General features: G+C 42.3%; 1 protein-coding gene across 8 annotated transcripts in view; it reads right to left on the bottom strand.

Moving 5' to 3' along the window:
- Nucleotides 1–19,197, bottom strand: part of MSANTD2 (Myb/SANT DNA binding domain containing 2) — a 30,394-nt gene extending 11,197 nt beyond the window's left edge. For 2 of the 8 annotated variants that reach the window (XM_069565090.1, XM_069565089.1), the window contains exon 1: nt 150–239. Coding sequence is in view for 2 of the 8 variants with exons in the window: in XM_069565087.1 (XP_069421188.1) it covers nt 18,273–19,037 (765 nt within the window). In the remaining 6 variants the exon portion in view is untranslated. Of the gene's footprint in view, nt 1–103; nt 240–18,272 lie in introns of those variants that run through there. The other 6 variants (XR_011251655.1, XR_011251653.1, XR_011251654.1 and 3 more) reach the window with 6 other exon arrangements.
- Between the last annotated feature and the right edge of the window lie 215 nt (nt 19,198–19,412).

Genomic DNA, 19,412 nt, shown 5'->3' on the forward strand with positions numbered 1-19,412 from the left:
TTAAGATTGGCAGGATTGGGGGTTTAACGGCAGCAATGCAGAGAGAGACCCAGGGTTACAGTACACGTAACATTAAATACAGTGCACGATGCAGCTATCTTGCCAAAGTAAGTAAATCCAGTATTGGGTTGTATAAGCAGAGGAATCACATGTAAGCTATGGAGGTGGCTCTTCCTCTCTATTCAGCACCGGTGAGGCCACAGCTGGAACACAGCATTCAGTTCTGGGCATCGAACCAGCTACAAGAGAGGGAAATTGCAGAGTTCAGAAAAGGGCAAATAAAATAATGAAAGGCTTGGAAAATAAGATCTTTAAGTAGGGCCAGTGGTTTCATCAAAGCCCTTCCTGACATTATATAAGCTACTCTGGGGGTCAAAAAATAAGGCTTCTTTTTATTTCAGTGTCCTCCAACTCCCCTTTGGCTTTCAGGAAGAGGGCAGAATAGAATTCCTCCCCGGTATGGCAGAGCAGGAAGCAAGCTCAAAAAATTACATGGGCATACGCCACCTAATTCTGCTACTGGCTCCATCATTTTTTCAAAACGTGCCCCATTTCATACAATCATAAAATCGTCACCATGACAAAATCACTGATCTAACAACTGTCTGTAACTGGAACAGGGTCTATAACAGGGAGGAATAGAGATAAGGCATACCGCCATATAATGTTTTGTTTAGAAAACACTGGCATGATCAGTCTAAGATGTCAGATGAAAAAATAGTCAAATTGCAGGGAGGACAGCTTAGTTATAACAGTAGGAAACAATGTTATAAGAAAAAAACAAGCAGTGAAACAGATTTTCAAATGTGGTTGTCAAATTAGCCATACTAGAAATGGCTTACAGTTTATCTTAACCCTCTGCCAACTAATATGATAAATTTAAGACTCTTTAACCCAAATGATTAAATAAAGGATACACTTATTTGGAAACAAAGTCTTAAAAATCACATACTATATTTCCACAAGCAATAGAGGAAATGACACTAGGTGCAAATCTCTAGCGATTGTTTATAAAAAGTGCTAAAAACAATACTTCAGCCTAAGCTGATGTGTACTGGAAAGCAAAAGAAACAGATCTATGATCTTTTAAACTAAAGCTGCTGCTTTACTGTGTTATAATTAGTTGCTCTTAGTTAATTGAGGCAACAGAACAATACTGAGTTTATTTCAATATTTCTAAGAGAGACTCAGAATTTCTTTAATTAGTTTGATTTTCCTACTGTGAGCACAAAGGCAGCGGGGGGAAGTTTGAAATGGCAGACAACTGCAAAAACATTTCTGCACACAGTAAAAGGAATATTAAGAATATAGCATAAATTTATATATATATATATATGTATGTATACATAGACAGTGTTGTAACTAATGACGAGGAAATCAGTTAAAGCAAAACCCATCTAAGGTCAGTGTAATTTTTACTACCTATTTTCTTAGATTTTCTGTATGTTAAAATTTGGCAAATTGACTTGCCAATCACCTAATCCTTCAAATCAAACTAAGTCATTTAAAACCAAAGCAATCAACCAAACACCCCAACAAAAGAAAACCAAAAAATACAACAGCACTTGTTTCACACTGCCCGGTTCTTAGCACTATAGAAGATCTGACAAGTGAGAAATCTTTATTCTCAAGATGCCCTTTTCCTCTCTACAGCAGAGGTGCTTTTTTGGGTCCTGGATCCCCTCCTCAGAAGAATACCTGTACAAAACTGTTCTATACAATATCAAGGGGCTCATGGACTCCCTGAAGAGCTCACACAAGAACCCTGGGTTAAGAAACTCTGCTCTATGCCACATGGGTTTTTTTCTTCCACAAAAGAATATATAACATATTAGTCAGAAATCCTAAAATAAGGCAGACTTGGTCTGTGTTTTATGTTTTACAAGAGAGGCTGAAGACTGGGGCCAATTCAAATACAATTTCTCCAGCTTCCTCAGAATCCTACTCATTTAGATAAAGCAGCCTTACTATTTTCTTTAAGACGTAAATTAGCAAAATTCCCATTTCTTGAAAGAAACAATTTCTATAGGTAAAAGCATACAAAGGTATCAACTTACTCTTCACAAAAATATAGGACTCTTTTTCTACCTACTGGGAAAGAAATGTTTTTCTGTGGTGGCAATGAAACAGTAATAAATGATTCATAAGTTATGTTATCTGTTCCAGCCCTATCACAAAGTACTTGATCATTCATTATCTGATTAACTTATCAATTGAGATTCTAAGTAAATCACCTAAGGTAACCACTTAGACCAGGGAAATTCACACACCTAGAAACAAGTATAGGAACATTAAGTCTTGACTGCCTTCCTTAGAGGACAACGGCTAAGCCTTAACATCTCTCCACTTTAACAGCCTAAAGGGACTCCAAGGAATAGGTAATGTCTACAGGAACTCAATCCTCAACTCCATGGGGTCAAAGTTGATCTGTTATTCCACTGAAACCATCAAGGTCAGCAATGCCTTCCTAATTACTGAGAACAATGGTCCTCAAACTTTGTCCTTAACTCATCCAACTTTCTTGCGGTGCTTGATACTATTTGTTACCTATCCCTGTCACTATGCTTGCCAAGTGCCTCTTTTGTAAAATTGCCCGTAATGTAATGATTGACAGAGAGAGGGTAGGGCTGCCCAAGGCTCTGAGAGGAAACCAGGTCCAACTTCCAAAACCTTACAGAAGTTTTGAATGGAAAAGAACTCAAGATCATCTGGTCCAACTTCCTCATTTAACAAATGAGGAGCCAAGGCCCCAAGACAAGTGTTCCTTCAGAAGGGATCTGGCATGTAAAAATTACCAAATGACACTCTAAAATGTTACTGTATCCTAAAAAAGCTATTTCACTAGATTGTAAATTCAAAGGGGCAAAGGCTGTGTGAATTGTTCCCTGTTTCCTGGAGCCCAGAATAGTGCCTGCCACGTAAGGATTGTTCAATATATGTTTATTAAACAAATTAAGGTAATTTTAAAGTATGAGAAGGTGAAAATCTTCTTAGCAAAGAAAATGGGGAAATTCACTGTATAAACATACAATGCATTAAATGTATTAAAGTCAATAAATCCAAGGTAGGTAGGAGTCCTAAAACCTTTTGAAAAGAGCAGGAGTGGCAAAAAGTATACAACACAGATACTGCTATAATTAGCAGAGCAAATTAATTTCTTTGTAATACAGGAGGACTAACTGCAGAGGGCAAGGCTATTTTAAAATATCTACCATTCCTATTACACTTTTCTTTGATGGGGGATGTGGGGTGGTGGGGCAGGATGGATTGCCTGCCAAATAGAGCTCTGTAAACCCTGTCCAAATTTTATTATTTCTCATGCCTTACAAATTAAATAGTGAAGAATATTCTTTGACAGTAGTTCAGTTAAAGAGACAAAAGGGAAATAAGACTTGATTGCTTCCTGGATTTTAACAGGGCCAAACCCAAGAATGACCACCAGAAAGCAAGAGCTCTTACCTCTAGTGCCTCAGTCTTTGTGGAGAACTGTCCAGGATCGAGTTCTATCAGCTGCACTTCATCCCAAACTTGGCTATCAGTGACTCACTTTTGTATCTATATCTGATCAGTGTGTCTTTATGAGGGAGAAATTCTTACATAGAACAAATCATTCAGGAAACTTTCTCAGTGAGTATTCTAAGCTTTCTAGCTTCCTCCATGCTAGCAGCTGAGTAAGAAGAAAAATCCCTCGAGGAGGATAATACTAATTGTCAAAATTAAACATCTTCCATTGCTCAAGAAACTAAACTCATATGGCTATAAAGCTTTTAACTCTACACTGTCTATAAATCATACGGATACTCATACAAAATCTCATCTTGGCCGCAATACTAGATAAACCATACCTATCTGCATGGTCAGTTTTAAGGGCGTCTTTGGGATACAAAAGTCTTTCTAGATATGGAATCCTCAAGGGTTTCTCTATTTAAGACAAGTAAAAAAAAAAAAAAAAAACAAACTAGAGTTTACTGAACTACTTAATTATTTCAGACGTAGGCAACAGGCAGGCAGTCATCAAACCCAGTCAGATAACACTATGTATCTAGAACTTCCCCCACCCCACCCCCCACTTGAAAGGGAAAAAAAATCAGTTGTTTCAAAAAGCACTGACTTGGAGGAGAGGTTATTTTCATCTGACCTCCTATATCAGCGCTGACGTTGCTACATTAGCATCTCTCTTTGTTGAATCTTTTCTCAGTACTTCACATCCCAGGGCACCACCTAAAAGTAGTATTTGGATGATGTTAAAATGGTAGCTTTTATTAGTATGTGATAACTAAAAAACACATTCCAGAGAATTATCTAAAATCTGTCTAGGATAGCTGTGAGAGCCATTCATCTTTAAAGTCCTCTCTCATACAAACATCCTGCATTAAACGCTGACAGCTCCATAATCAACAGTGTCTAAAAGTTAAGCATGACACACGCACATGTGTACACATGTTCGGAACATCCTCAAAGCATCATCCTTACAACAGTGTACTGCTTCCCAAACACAGAGGTACTTTCTTCGATTCATGAGACCAATGTTCAGGCAGACCAGGCTCCCCTCTGAAAAAGGCCACTTGATCTGTTTCATAGGGTGATCATGTGATTCTCAGTTTTGCAGTTATCTTCTTGCTGAAAACTACCATCTATGATGCAAAGATAACTTACAATAGTTGTGTTTTTTTTTTCCCCATTAGTAAATTTTAGGTATTTGGTTGTGAAAAAAATAATAATTTGGACATCGAGATAAAATTACCTAAACAGTAACATTAGAAATCCTCCAGAGATACCTAGGTACAAGCATTAGGTTAAGGTTCAGTTGACTATTAAAACCTGGTAAATATTATTTCAAAAGGGTTTTTTCTTTCTGCGTTTACAGGGTATAAGCTATAGGTCCCAAATGCATGAAAATAATATATTTTCATATCTTGACACATAAACTTTCTATGAAAAATCTGAAAATAAGCCTGCTTTAAGTTTGTGCACCTTTGAGCAACCTGAACTTACTGAGAAACTTGTTGCAAACTCAGAAAATCTACTGTAACACTTTATAGCTCAGTGGGTAGCATTTTTATATTTTATTCTTACCTTTATGAGGACAGCTAAAAGGAATTACCATATGAAAAAAATGTCTGTACCTTCTACAAAAATCAGACATTGTCCATAGGTGGCTCAATGTCCCACGCAATGAAAGGAAACCATAACTAACATTTTCTCAGTTTCTACCATGTGCTGAGAGTTGGGAGTCAGCAGGTTACATTTATTATTTCTAATTTTTACAATGATGCTAAAAGAGAGGGTCCCAGGAAAGCGACACTGAGGAGGCTGTGCAGGACGTTTACAGCGGAGAGCTCTTCAGAACAGCATTTGTGAGTACAGGACGGGGAAGAGAGAGGTGAAGTAACTCACGGCTGCCGCAGAGGTCTTGGTTAATCCTAAAGTGAAGTATGGAATGTGAGTAATACTTTAGAGCTCCCTTAAGGCAAGGCGGCTGGGCTTTTGAATTTCAGCACTGACCAGTCACTGAGTCCAGGCTGCCAGTGGAGAGGAAGCCTAGCCATGGGCAATCAGACATTCCTGGGAGAGTTCCTTCAGGAGGGTTCCTTCAGGAGGGTTCCTGAAGCCATCACCACTCAGGCAGCTGGTGGGGACGCGCCAGCGGCTCACTCCCCGGGGGAGGGATCCGGGCAGTGTATTACTTACTATACACAGAAGACACGTCATGCTGCCCTATTTAACAGAAAAGAGAACGAAGAGAAAGGTAAGAGCTTATCCAAGGCCGCTATCAGAGTGTCCTTAATGAAAATTCATCTTAGGTTTTAGAGCGAGGACCTTGTGTGCTTCCCTTCTGCAGACAATGAAAAGTACAGAAAATCACTGTAGTTACCTTTTTGCCATAGTTGTCGGGAAGTTCACAGCTCATTTTCATATTTAGATGAAGTGACCACATTTACCTGGGTTACTGCTATACTCCCTGCACTCGCTTGATTTCTCACTTCTTGAGTCTATTTTGAGCTTTCTTCATCTGCGTAGTCTCCTTTTTGTATATTTATATCACACATTACGAACAGTCCATCCCACCCTCCTCACCTCTGAGGAGAGCACCCAGCCATTCACACGTTAGGTGAACAAGGGCAGGCATAAAGCAGTGCTCACTCTGCGGTCTCCTTCAGTAAGCCACATCCTCATCCACTTTTACTGTCAAAAAGCTCATTCTACCCTGTAAATGTTTCTCCTTCTTTAACCTCAAACTTAATTTCTTTAAGAAGAGTTGGTAGTCCAATAAATACCATCACACATATAAAGGCCTGAATGAATGACTGAATGAGCTGTCTACAGTGGAAGTCTTATTTATGTTTCAACACTCTGTTTTAAATTCTTGGGACTTTCAAATCAATGTTTCTCATTATGTTTATAATCTTAGGATACCATGAATTATCTGCAAGGATTTTTAAAATTTGTGTTTCCATTTCTATGACAAGAAACATATATGAGCCCTATGAGGTCCATCTGTGTGTTGCTGTGTGATTTTGGCATTTCTGAATTTATGATTTCATTGTTGCCAAAATACTGTTTCAACTGTTAAATTTTAATAAAGGTGGACTGATAATTCACAATGGGGCAATATAATCAAGTGGTTAAAAGTGGAGAGTCAGTCTAGCTTCACCACCTACTAGCTCTGTGACATTAGAAAAATTAATCGCTCTGTACCTCAATTTCTCTATCTGTAAGGTGGAGCTGGTAACAGTCTCTCCATCATGAAGTGAAAGTGATAGTTGTTCAGTCGTGTCCAACTCTTTGTGACCCCATGGACTGTATCCCGACAGGCTTCTCTGTCCATGGGAATTCCCACGCAAGAATACTGGAGTGTGTTGCCATTACCTCCATCATAGATTTGTATTAAATAAAAAAAATTCAAGTAGAGCATTTAAAACAGTGTTTGCTTAGTAGCTTGTACTCAGTAAATGTTAAATATTTGTTATTATTACAACAAGAATAGTCACACCACCTGGAAATCAAGGTGCCTTATGTGAAGGTTAGTTCAAGCAGAGAAAAAGTAGCAGTGAAGCTTTATCATTAAGCACATGATAACAACAAACTCAGAAGAACCTTACTATAGCGATCAGTGTCAGAACCTTGTTTAGAAAAGCAAGTAACTTTCAGCTAAACATTACCCAATATAAAAGAATGCTCACTTCTTTATTAGCACTTAAAGTGTTGTATCAAGTTTTGTTTGACAACATGTGAAATCTTTAAGTATTAATAAAAGGAGTTTATACCTAGATTTAGGTTTGTTACATATTTAGGTAACATTGTTAAATGAGTATGTTATTGCCCATACATTATTCAAGTTTCACCAACACCTGGCTGTGTCATCATAACTTCAACTTTTCACTCATATTCATTCTTCTATGGCTAAAAGCTAATCATTTAGCCATTTTCAAAGGTTTATAGTCTGAGCAAGAATATGGTGACTAACACAGTGACATATAAACAAGGGAGGAAAAAGGAATCCTTGCTACCCACCCGGAGTGAGGACTTAGCCTCACTGGGCAACCTGTTTGCAAGAAGCAGGAGGCAGGCACGAATCAAGTAAGAGGCATGAATGGCCTACATACACTCTCGCAGAGTTCAACAAAGCAAAGAGCATCCAGGTTTCTCATTTCTTCTTTGGTGCATGGAAATTTTGCCTGTGTGCTCAGTCATGTCCGACTCTTTGCAACCCCATGGACTGTAACCCACCAGGCTCCTCTGTCCATGGGATTTTCCAGGCAAGAATACTGGAGTGGGCTGCCACTTCCTTCTCCAATGGAAATTTGCTTCACCACCACTTCTTGAAAAATAACATCTCACGGACTTGTAGATATGCCATCGTGAAGAAGTTAAACACTTTCCCTTGCTTTTTCCTCTTAGTTTTGTAATGTGGTTTATATAACTTATGTCAAAAATTATTTTATACTGCTCTAAAACTGGCAAAACTCTGACTTCTCAAATCCAACTATTAACCATATTTCCTGATTTATACAACAAGACAGAAGGAACATTATATATTTCTGCTGAAGGCTGTGCCACCAGGACCAGCACAGATGTGCTCATTATCTAATGGTAGCATGAATACCAGCAGCATGGCACTCTGCTGCTTGGAGGGGCAAAACTCAGGGACAACTGGACATATCACAATAAGAAGTCATAATATAAAAAATCATGTAAATCATTCTTAATAAAGCCAAAGCAAATGGATTTCTATTTCCTATGCATAATGGAAGGTTGAGAGCACAAACCTTCTAAGGTCAATAAGGCTAATATAAAAGAATTTCTTATTTGAGGGGTTTTCTGATTGTGTTAATAGTTTTGAATTAACATATTTAAAATATTCATATTGTTTTCTACTGGAATATAACCTCTTCGAAGGCAAGCGGATTTGTTTTTGTGTTTTTTCCCCAGTTTTATTCTTTGACGTATTCTTAGAACCTCCATCAAATATTTGGCACACAGAAGCAGCTCAATATATTTTTGCTAAAGGGATGAGTGAATGACGAAAACTCCTTAAGATTGTATGTGGCAGTTGAGAGTTATAAGATCAAGGTACTTTCTGGCCTATCACACTCTTTTTTTCTAAATCATTAAGCAGCTCTATCCATTTAGAGAAAAGTATTTGTAAATTTTAAATAATAATGATAAGAGCAGGTTTTGTTAGATATGAACTTTATTCTGGTTTTATTAATATCAAGTACAAACATAATTGACTTATTTGGATAAATGTACTAATCTGCAGGTAGATAGTAGAGAAACAACATTGTGAGTTTCAAAAATTCAGGCTGTTACAACAGAGTCATCTTACACAGGCTGAGAAAATGCTACTAGAAAACAAATCTAGGTAAATAACTTCCATTCTATTTCATCACTTTATAACGAATGAAGTTATTATTTGGTAGCTCAAGAAATGTAATTTATGAATACAGCCAAGAACACACATATAAAAATAAGATGATGGCTGTTATTCCTAAAATGTCTGAGAATAAACACAGGTCTGTATTCTATCGGGAAATAACATCACACCCCACCCACTAAGTGACAAAGTAACACTCATTTGATTAGTGCCAAGAAAAAAAGTATTTCCATTGGCTCTCAAGGACTCTCTCAACTACAAATAGGTTAAGAATTACACAGATTTAAATATACACCTTATTCCAGTATGCAGACATTTTTCAGTTCTTTAGAACAATAGTGGGGAAGACTCCGCAGAGATTACAAACCCCAGATAATCTGTAACATATGCAGCATAGGAGGCGCAGATTCACTGAGCATGCATTTTCGACACTGAAGGAACTTTCTGCAATGGTAAATACCAGGCAGGACACACTGCATAAACCCCACAACAGGAATACAATTACACAGTACCTAACAATCAATGGGCAATCCTAACAATCAACTATCTAAAAAATGGTACTGGTATTCGTTTTTGAAACTCAAGAAGTTTTTTCTCCCTTTAAAAAAAAAATTTGCAAACACCACACAGACACAACCATCCAAAGTGTACGTGTGTGTCGGGGTGGGGGGGCGGCCCTGCTATTCTACCTCGTCCTAGAGACATGAGCATATTTCTGAGAGAATGCATGAAAATTTACATTGAAATTTTAGATCTGATTTTAGTTCTTGCCCTCTGGTAATGTTAGGAAAAAAGAAGGCAGGACCATCACTTAAGAAGCCTGGGGAGCAGATCAGAACCCAAGGGAGTCTGTATAACAGACAAGACTGCCCTAAAGCATTGTTTTATTTAGCTGGATCTCACTGGGTTCTGGGCTCCCCTAGTGTCTCAGACAATAATGAATCTGCCTGCAGTGCAGGAGACCTGAGTTCAGTCCCTGGGTCAGGAAGATCCCCTGAAGAAGGAAATGACAACCCAGTCCAAAAGTCTTGCCTGGAGAATCCTGTAGACAGGAGCCTGGCAGGCTACAGACCATTGACTCACCAAAGAGTCAGATATGACTGAATGACTAACACTTCCATTGGGTTTGAGAACCAAACCTAGGGAATTCCTTGGTGATCCAGTGATTAGGACTCTGCGCTCCCCCTGTAGGGAGGACTAAGACCCCCTGCCACATAGCACAGCTTTAAAAAAAAAAAAAAAAAAAGAACCAACTTAAAGCTTAAAACTTAAGCAATGAAGTACTACGATGACCTCTAAGGACTGCAATTACAATCCTCTGTGTACACTGGTAGAGAAGTACACAGTGAGTTGTGTAGCCAGGTTAAGATCTAGCAAATCTAAATTTTCAGATTCTCCAAAACAGCTTCACTACTTTTGATTATTCTGAAATCTGTTCTGTTCTCTCCCTTTTCACTGCCACTATTTCATCTCCTCTGTAGATTTCTGCAAGGAGCCTCTAAAAGATCTTAGTACTTTCAGTCTTAGCCTTGCCAATTCATTTTCCACCTGACAGCCAGTTCGAGAACCTAAGAGGAACCATGCCACTCTCCAGCTGAAAACTAATAAGTCAGAACAAAGTCCAAACTCCTTAGCCCATCCTCTGACCTCTTGTTTGTCTCCAGTCTGATTTCTTACCACTTCCCACCTCCTTTCATGTTCCCCTTAAGCCATAGGTTCTAGGTCTCTAGAACTACACAGGAGAAAACATTTCATGAGAATATCTGGGACATGACCTGTCCCAAATGAATGTTTCTAAAGTAGCACAATGACTGAAAAAACTGAATGTCACCTCATTCTCTTCTATTCTCTTCCATCTACCTGCAGGTTCTGGCCCATCAGCAGGTTGGTAATCAATTTTAATGATTTGTGGGCAGCTTTCTCAACACCCCACACAGGAGATGAAGGGATAACCATCCAGGGGAACAGGATCTGTGCTGGTGCAGAGGATCTGGGGTGGTGAGAGGGTGGCTAGGGAGACAAGGGTGGATGGAGGGCCGCTACCGGTTAGAGGGGACGGTGCAGGTAAGGGGTATTTGAGGACCCCCAGTTTGGGGGAGGGGGACGAGCTGAGCCCTGGGCACAGAGTAGGCACATGGTGATGGGGAGGTGTTGCTGCCCCCAACAAGTGTTGGCGAACCTCACTGAGGTCATGTCAACAAACCTAGAACATCCCTGGTCCACCCCATGCCCTCCTGGAGTGTATCACTGTGGCTGCGGGACCTGCAGGGGAAAGACTCCAGGCCCTTCCTCTGTTCTGTGAGCTCTTGGTCCCCTGATAGGAGTTTTTAACCTGTCTCCCCTCCCCTAGTTCCCCCAGCTCCTCCATCCTGCCATCTCCGCGGTGTGGCCCACGGGGGGGCCAATGTGACCCTGAGCTGCCAGTCCCCAAGGAGTAAGCATGCTACCCAGTACCAGTGGGTGCGGTCACCCCCATCCTCCCAGGTGTTTTTTTGCATCTCTTTTAGGTGAGGGAATTTCTGGAGACAAACGAGAATGTGGCTGGGGTAGAGGAAAGATGAGGGACAGACGGACTGGGGGGCAAGGGGCGGCAATGCTGAAAAGCCCTGTGGTGGGGGGCAGGGGAAGGAGGATGTGGGGAGGGGGCTGAAGAAAGAGGCCTGCCAGGTGCAGACAGGCGCTGAAGACCATGACACTCAAGAGACACTGGGGCTGGAGGATCTGGGTTCAGGTAGAAAAGAACAAACCAGACGGTGTTGCACAGGTAAGTATAGCGTCACTATGTGAGTTAATTAAGTTAGGTTTGTAAAGCACCTGGAACAGTGCATGACACACTGCAAATGCAATGTAAGCACTGCTGCTCTGTGAGATCTGCTTTGGCTACACATACACCGTCATCTACTTATGCACATGAGTGTGTCATGCGAGTGCCAGGCCACAGGGTAAAATACGTTTCTTCCTGGATGTTCAAGAAGATGCATGGCTTTGGTCTTCTTTCTAGTGTATGAATTAAGGAATGAGATAGGTAATGGATGTAACTGCAATTCAAACTATGAAAAAGTTACTTACGGAAACAGAAAGTCCTAGAACTGGTACATCTGCGGTTGTCCCAAAACCAGTGACTCCGCCCTTTGACCTGACCCTGGATGACAGCCCCACCAGTCGCGTGTGGTGTCTAGGGCATACCCTCATGCACTACAGCAAACGGTTCTCCAACTGAAAGGCATGGCTTTTAAACAGGCTATGGCACCAGGAGCTTAATGTCCACACAATCCACAGACCACGCTCAGAATACTGGAGGTGGTGCTCTAGCATCCTGACTCCTGCTTCCCTGGAAAGGAGACTCTTTGACAGTAAACGATACACTGCTGTATGTCAAGGGCCTCCCACAGAAAGCCCTCACGTATCTGTTGATGAATAATGGGGGAAAAAAAGTCCTTATTTCAGACCTTAGTATTTAAAGAAACCCTGTGATGCATCTGTCAGATGAGTGTGATGAAAGGGAATGGGTAAGATTTCCAAGTCCTCCCCAGATGCCTGGCCTTTAGCCAAGAGTTAAGTTTCAATCTCTCGTGGCTCCTCCAGGCAGTGGAATTCCAAGGGCCTGGGAGCTCTATATCAGCCAAGAAAGAAACAGAAAAGATGCTCAAAGTTCTAAATTAGGGGTCTTTAACTGTAGTGCCTATATGCTTCTTTAATGATTGATCAAGGCACCTTAAACCTTAGGGACCCTGTCATTCTCAGTCTTGTATATATTTTTTAGGCACGAAGCTTGGCTACTGAATTTAGAATAGTCAAAGGAATATAGGTTAATCATATTGTTTATTTTAAGTGTAAGTGGAATATTGTGGGATCATCAACATTGATATATTTGATAAAACCTATAGATAAGAATTTGGGGTGACTCTTTCAGATTCAGAGCACATTATTCAGTAAGTTTTACATCAATCTCATCTTACTCATATTAGATTTAATATGTCCTATATCCTGTTCAATTCAGTTCAGTTGCTTAGTCGTGTCCGACTCTTTGCGACCCCATGAATCGCAGCACGCCAGGCCTCCCTGTCCATCACCAACTCCCGGAGTTCACTCAGACTCACATCCATCAAGTCAGTGATGCCATGCAGCCATCTCATCCTCTGTCGTCCCCTTCTCCTCCTGCCCACAATATCCTGTTAATGCCCCATAAATTTTAAAACATATGATGAAAAAATATTAATGTCAGCTTTCAAACATTCAAGAGAGCGGCATGGATTTCAAAACTCTTTTGGCAGTACACAGCAAAAAAAATCTGAACACTATAATTCCAAAGCGGTTCTGGTCAATATAATAGCCACTAAATTAACTTATTTTTTAAGTTAATTTTATAGTTGCTTTACAATGTTGTATTAGTAATATAAATAAATTAAACGAGATTAAAACTCCAGTGGCACAGTCATACTGGCCACTTTTCAAGTGTTCAATTACTGCCTGTGGCCAGCAGCTACTGCACAGTCTGCTAGACAGTGTAGACATGTTTTGCCCCAGTCAACTGAGATCATAATACTTTATTCCTTACAGGAAAAGCTCCTCTTCCTATAATGGCGAACCATCTCTCTTGACTTGTCAAGGTTCCTCCTACTCAGGGGTAAAGCAACAGGGAGGGCACGAAGAAAGAACTTCCAACACAACTCCTGCCCCCTCAGAGGTCTGAGGGTGTAGCCAAGACAGTCCTTTCATAAAATAAAGCCTTCTTTAATATTCTGAATAACAACTTTTCACCTATATTGTTCACTACCGTAGCCACTAGCCACATGTTGCTATTTATAATTTAAAATGTAATTAATTAAAATGAAACATAATTAAAAATTCAGTTCCTCAAGCACACTAACCACATTCAAAAGCCTAACAGCCTTTGGCTGGTGGCTCTTGCCCTGAACTGCAGCAGATACAGAACACTTCCATCATTACAGAAAGTTTTATTGAACAGCACTGCTTTATACTATGGGTTTCCTCTCTTTTTTTTTCCTTTTTTTTACATATCCTCTTAATGAAGGATCCAGAATATTTCACTCCACTTTCCAGCAGATTTCCCAAAATGCAAGGAAATAAACTCAGGTGCCTATTCATGCACAGTTTTAAGGTGTGCTTACTAGAGTCCTTACCTCCAAAACCAAAAGCCTAAATATACGTGTGTATGGCTGGGAGTCTACTCTTTCAGTATATATATCAAATCTCCATCAGATTCAAAAGCAGACAAAAAAACTGGAACACATAAGTTTTCTGGCAGCAGTGGCTTGGGAACAAAAGAAATGGAAGGAGATAAATCTGACTAAATCTTTCGTATGAACACTTTTGAGTGGCAGACCATATTTCTGAAAAATCTTTCAATGATAATGCATAAAGTCTAGTGCGCTAACATCAGAAAAGTCCTTAGAGATAGGCAGAGTCTTAAAAAGTTCATACAGGGACAACAGTATTTGTGGGCTCCGAGTTATCTTTGTCCTATTTGTTCTCACAGGACAGATAATGACAAGTCTTGATAGTTACAATGAAAGATCAAATATACCACACTGTGATTTGTCTGCTAAAGTACCATATTTGTTCCAAAGATTATGATGAATTACTGAAGAATATAGATCAAGACAATGTCCCTAAAAAGTCAATTGTCTTGCTTGTTAGGCAGAAGACTCCCCACCACTTATAAGTTTATCTGATAAACAATCAGCATTGACAGAGCAAAAACAAGTTCTTTAGGTCATATGATCACCTTGCATTTCATCTTCAGGCAGAGCCAGAGTAAAGCATCTGTTTGAGAGACAAAAAGCCAACTCTCAAGAGCCAAATTTTTGGAGAACACCTGAAAATATGGGACTTGAGAATGAGTTTTGCAGGGCATCGGATTAACCGACTTAAGTGTGAATCCGGCATCTGGCTCTGAATTCCAAGTCTAGATAGGTCTCTCAACTACTACAGCACAGGCTGTGCTGAGCCCTCCTCCTCCCTTGAAGTCAGTCATCACACTTAGGGTCTGCTTTCGTCATCCGATACTAAGTACTGCACTGCATACCATCCCCTGCGTTGTCTGGTACAGCTTTTTAACTCTTAGGTGTGGGTATACAAACATTAACTACACTGTAAGTTAGCTCTTGGACTCTGTACTACAGTTCTTCTCTTCACCTAACACCAAGCAGACAGTAAACACGCAAGCATTTAGAAAATGGAGATATGACAACAAGGCTTATAGGAAAGGATAGTAAATCACCCATTTATTTATCTGACTCCAAAAGTAGGCTGGAATTGTTAGCAGATTTATTTTCTTCTGGCAAACAAACAGAAAGCAACAAAACTTCAGAACCAAACGATACCAAACACGTGTAGCAAGCCAGTCTCAAACACACCCATTTTATCTAAAAAAACAGAACAAATACCAGTAACAGGACATGTCAGACTTTGCAGCAATTAAAAAAAAAAATGTTTATATCTGACTTTAAGTTAAAAACCTGTGCACTTAGAAATACACATATTCGCTTGGATAGTATTTAAAAATAGTCCTTTGGTAGCAAAATCTAAGGGTCATCATATGACAAGGTTGTTACATCAATATATTGAAACTATGATTCAGGGAAAGTTTCAGGGAAAAACTGAAGTTACTATATATCATCCTTCCTTTCAAACTTAGAAGAAATTATTTACTTCATAGCTGAATCTTGATAGATATTTAAATAAATACATTGGACTAGAAATGTAACTGATGCACACGGTGCTCCTTCCCCGGGAGCCTCTGACATGAGTTCACACTTAAATGAGCTGCATTATTCTGGATAAGATATACCTCCATGTCCAGATCTCACTGCACTACTTTGTTTCTATTTTGCAAATTCCAAAGCAAAAGGAACTGTCGAATTTCTTTTTGTAGTTCTCATTAACAGAATCAAGTGAAAGAGATTTCTGAATTACTTGTTCTAAATCGGCATTTCTGAAACTGGGATTGAAAGATTTGTTTCAGTGGTTTGTGATGATTCCCTGGGAATTTCCTAAGGTTGCCTTTTGATTTTCACAAACATAATCTGGAGTACTTGGAGATCCACCTCATAATTGTGTAAGGCTATGATTTCAGTGACCACGTGTGCATCTATGTTTAAGATTACATTCATCTTAAGTCTCCAAGAGGGACAGAGTTTAGTTTTTAAGGAAGTATTTCTCAAATTGAGTTTCAAAGTCTATGTTTTGGGGTTAAAATCTGGACACTGCTCTAGATTTTTATGCTTTCCAACATTCTCCTTCAAGGCTTTGTTTACTTGGTGAATTTAATAAATATGTATCCAGTGCCTACTTATGTCCTAGGCACTGGAAATACTGTTGGGAATAAGAGATCAGAACTCGTCTTTATGAAGCTTATAATTCCAATAGGAAAGACCAATGCTATTAATGAAGAAGTCTGGTTCCTTGGTTGAAATCACACTTAAGGAATTGTTTACGTAAAAAAGAAAACAAAAAACAGTGATCTGGTCACCCCATCAACTGCTACTGTGGATTAGAGTACATCAACATCCATATAGTCTCCAAATAGTCTAAGAACTTGAGGTCAATCTGATCTTATCTGCTTGGAGACAGAGAAAACGATCCTCTTGAAAATTCTTCAGAGAAGCCCAGTTTCCTTTCTTTGCTTTAGGTTATGCTTCTCATAACTGGACAAAGATGCAACCCAACTAGAGATTTCCTGGCTTTTTGAGAAACAATTTTATAATCAGTGAGATTCATAAGCAACTTTGGATAACACCCTTTGTCCTTCTGATTGGGAAATTTCTATGGACAAAGAAAAAATCGATAAAGCTAAAACAATTACAAAAGCCTAAAGGGTACTGCTAAACTCAAAAAAGTTTATGGATAGAGGCTAAACAGCACAATGCAAAAACTCCCCAGAACTTAACCTTAACAACCTTGAATAGAACAAGGAATGAGATTCAGAGAACAGTGGCTACTATTCGCTACTATTTATCCTATCTATAAACTATTTACTTTCATGACATCCTTGTTTAAAACAGAGAGGGAGGGGGACCCAAACATAACATGTTATCAGGTAAACCAATCTAATTTTCTAATTGAGAAATGGGTGTCAGATTTCCTAAAAATAGGAGGTTTGAAATATCTTGGTTTCTGGACCAAATTTTCTAAGCCACAATGTCCTCAAATGAACACTTGAGACAAGATCTCTGGAATTTTGGAGCCATATCCTTCTCCAGTGTGAGTATGACAGTTCCTACTGGATTTTTACCCCACCTTGGAGTTCCAAAAAAGTGTTAGCCCTGCCAGAAACGAAGCACACTGATACTATAACTCTGAACAAGTGAACTAGGGGGAAAGTCTTCTACCAGAATCTTTTAGCAGACCCTGCGAGAAGGACACCAACCAACTTACCTAAAAAACAACTCCGTATCTGCCAATACTACAAATCTGAAGTCCCAGATTAAAAGTCAGCAGGAACAGAAAACAGTAACCCAACTGGAGGTAACATTTCTAGCCCAAATTAAGTCTCTGTACTGAACCTTCAGGTACACAAGGATGGCCAGAGGCACAGTGAGAGCTTCACTTGTCACCACATCCGGCACAACAGCTAAAGCAGGGGAACACAAGCTTTCAAGAAGGAGCTTCGTCAGAAACACTGCAGGGCCTCAAGCCAACCTAACTCTGGAGACATCACACTCAAATTTCGGACCAACTATCAGCCAGGCTAACTTCAACTGTGTCCTAACTCCGCAAAAGCAATACAGTATCTGGCTACAACCGAGCCTTCCCAATTCTCCAAAGCATTTCAACTCTTGATCGCCCTTCGAGTTAGAAGCAAGCTCAAGGCAGACGCAAGACAACTGACACAAAGGCCATCGTCTGAAGGCGCCTTTCGTACGGCTCTGCCCCTGCCACTCACTTGAAAATTCCTAAACTGGGGGGTGAGGTGGGGGAGCTCAGCATCTCCCCGTCCTCCCCCGGTCTATCCCTGCTCCATCCCGCCCCGGCCGGTAAGCCTCTGCCTGGGAGCCCCCAGGCCTGGAACAAAGCGAGGGGCCCCGGCGGTGGGGGCGAGAGGCGCCGGCTGCACGGGACCGTCGCCGGGAGCACAATGAGAAACTACCAACTTCAGAGCGCAAGAACATCCTCGATTGGCAAGAAAGAGGGGCGGCGGCAGGCACGCCCAACTTCAAACTCAGAAAACCTACGGGCTGGCGGCCATCTGGAAAAAAAGCCTCCCCCCCCCTCCTTCCCAGGGAGAGAAGAAAAAAGGCGGAGGAGATGCGAATGGCCCACCGGGCCCCGGAGGGGAGCCCTGCGCTCAGACCGGCCCCCGCCCCCGAGGCCCGCTTCCCCGCCTTCTCTCTGCCTCTGGTTTGCTGCCCCAGGCCGGGCGGCCGGTTACCTTGATGCGCTCCCGGCACTGGGACGGGGTCCGCTCGTAGCCCAGCTCGGCCAGGGCCCGGGACACGCGCTCGTACATGGCCGGCCCGGGGGCCTTGCTGCCGAACACCGTGCCGGCTCCCTCCAGCTGCTGGTACCGTGCCTCCACCAGCCGCTCGTTGCCCCACACTGCGATGAGCGCGTTCGTCTCTGCCGGCGTCCACGACATGCCCCGGCAGGCGGCGGCGGCGGCTGCCGCAGCCCCGCCACCACCGCCGCCACCAGGGGAGAAGGAGACCGAGGACGAGGCGGCGCTGCGGCCCCCCAGCCCCAGCCCGAGACCCCCGGACGCCGCTGCCCCCGAGCCCGCCGCACTGCCCGGCCCGAGCGGGGAGGCACCCCGAGGCGTAGAAGGGTCGGACAGCGATGGGTTTCCGTCGCTCAGGCCACCAGGAGAAGCCGGGGAGAGCACCTCCATCTTCGGGATTTTTAGCGGCGAGTTGGCGGGCAGCTCCGAGCCACAGGGCGCAGCCATCTTCCAAGCGGCCGCCGCTGCACCGCCCGGAAGTGACGCGCCCTCACATCCGGCCGCCCCGGACTCCGGGGCTGCCCTCGGGCCTGGCTTGCTGGCGGGCGGGCGGCTGCGGGCCCCGGCGGCCGCGTGGAGGCCGCCCGCAGCCCCTGGTCTTTCTCCGCGCACCCGGCCGCGGCGCGCGCTCCTCTCCCGGGGCGAGGGGCGGGAATGAGGCTCGCCGGAGCCCCGAGCGGAGGAGAAGGGTTGGGGCATGAGGGCGCCGGTGTGAGGAACAGATTGAAACCTTCCCACTTCCTTTCCAATCTCAGCCCCCGGGAGGAGGGGTGAGGCCCGCGAGGGGGCCCGGAGTTAAGGAGGACTTGACCATTTCGCTCTCTCGCTCTCCTCCCTCGGCTCTGCCGCTCCCCTCTTCGGAACTGGCCTCGGGGTACAGGGGCTGACGTCCCGGGCGGTGGCTGGGGAGCCCCGCGCCGGGCCCAGCCAGGAAGGCGCCGAGGCTGCAGGGAGAGCATTCCTGGGGAAGACTTTAAAAAGCATCTGGGAACCAGGCTTGGTTTGTGCTATGTAGCTTTTCGAGACTCCCAAGCGCAGTATTCGAAGAGCAACTCCTATTCCAGTTCTGATCTA

Source organism: Ovis canadensis, chromosome 21 (assembly GCF_042477335.2).
Source record: "Ovis canadensis isolate MfBH-ARS-UI-01 breed Bighorn chromosome 21, ARS-UI_OviCan_v2, whole genome shotgun sequence".
In the NCBI taxonomy this organism is placed as follows: Eukaryota; Metazoa; Chordata; class Mammalia; order Artiodactyla; family Bovidae; genus Ovis; species Ovis canadensis.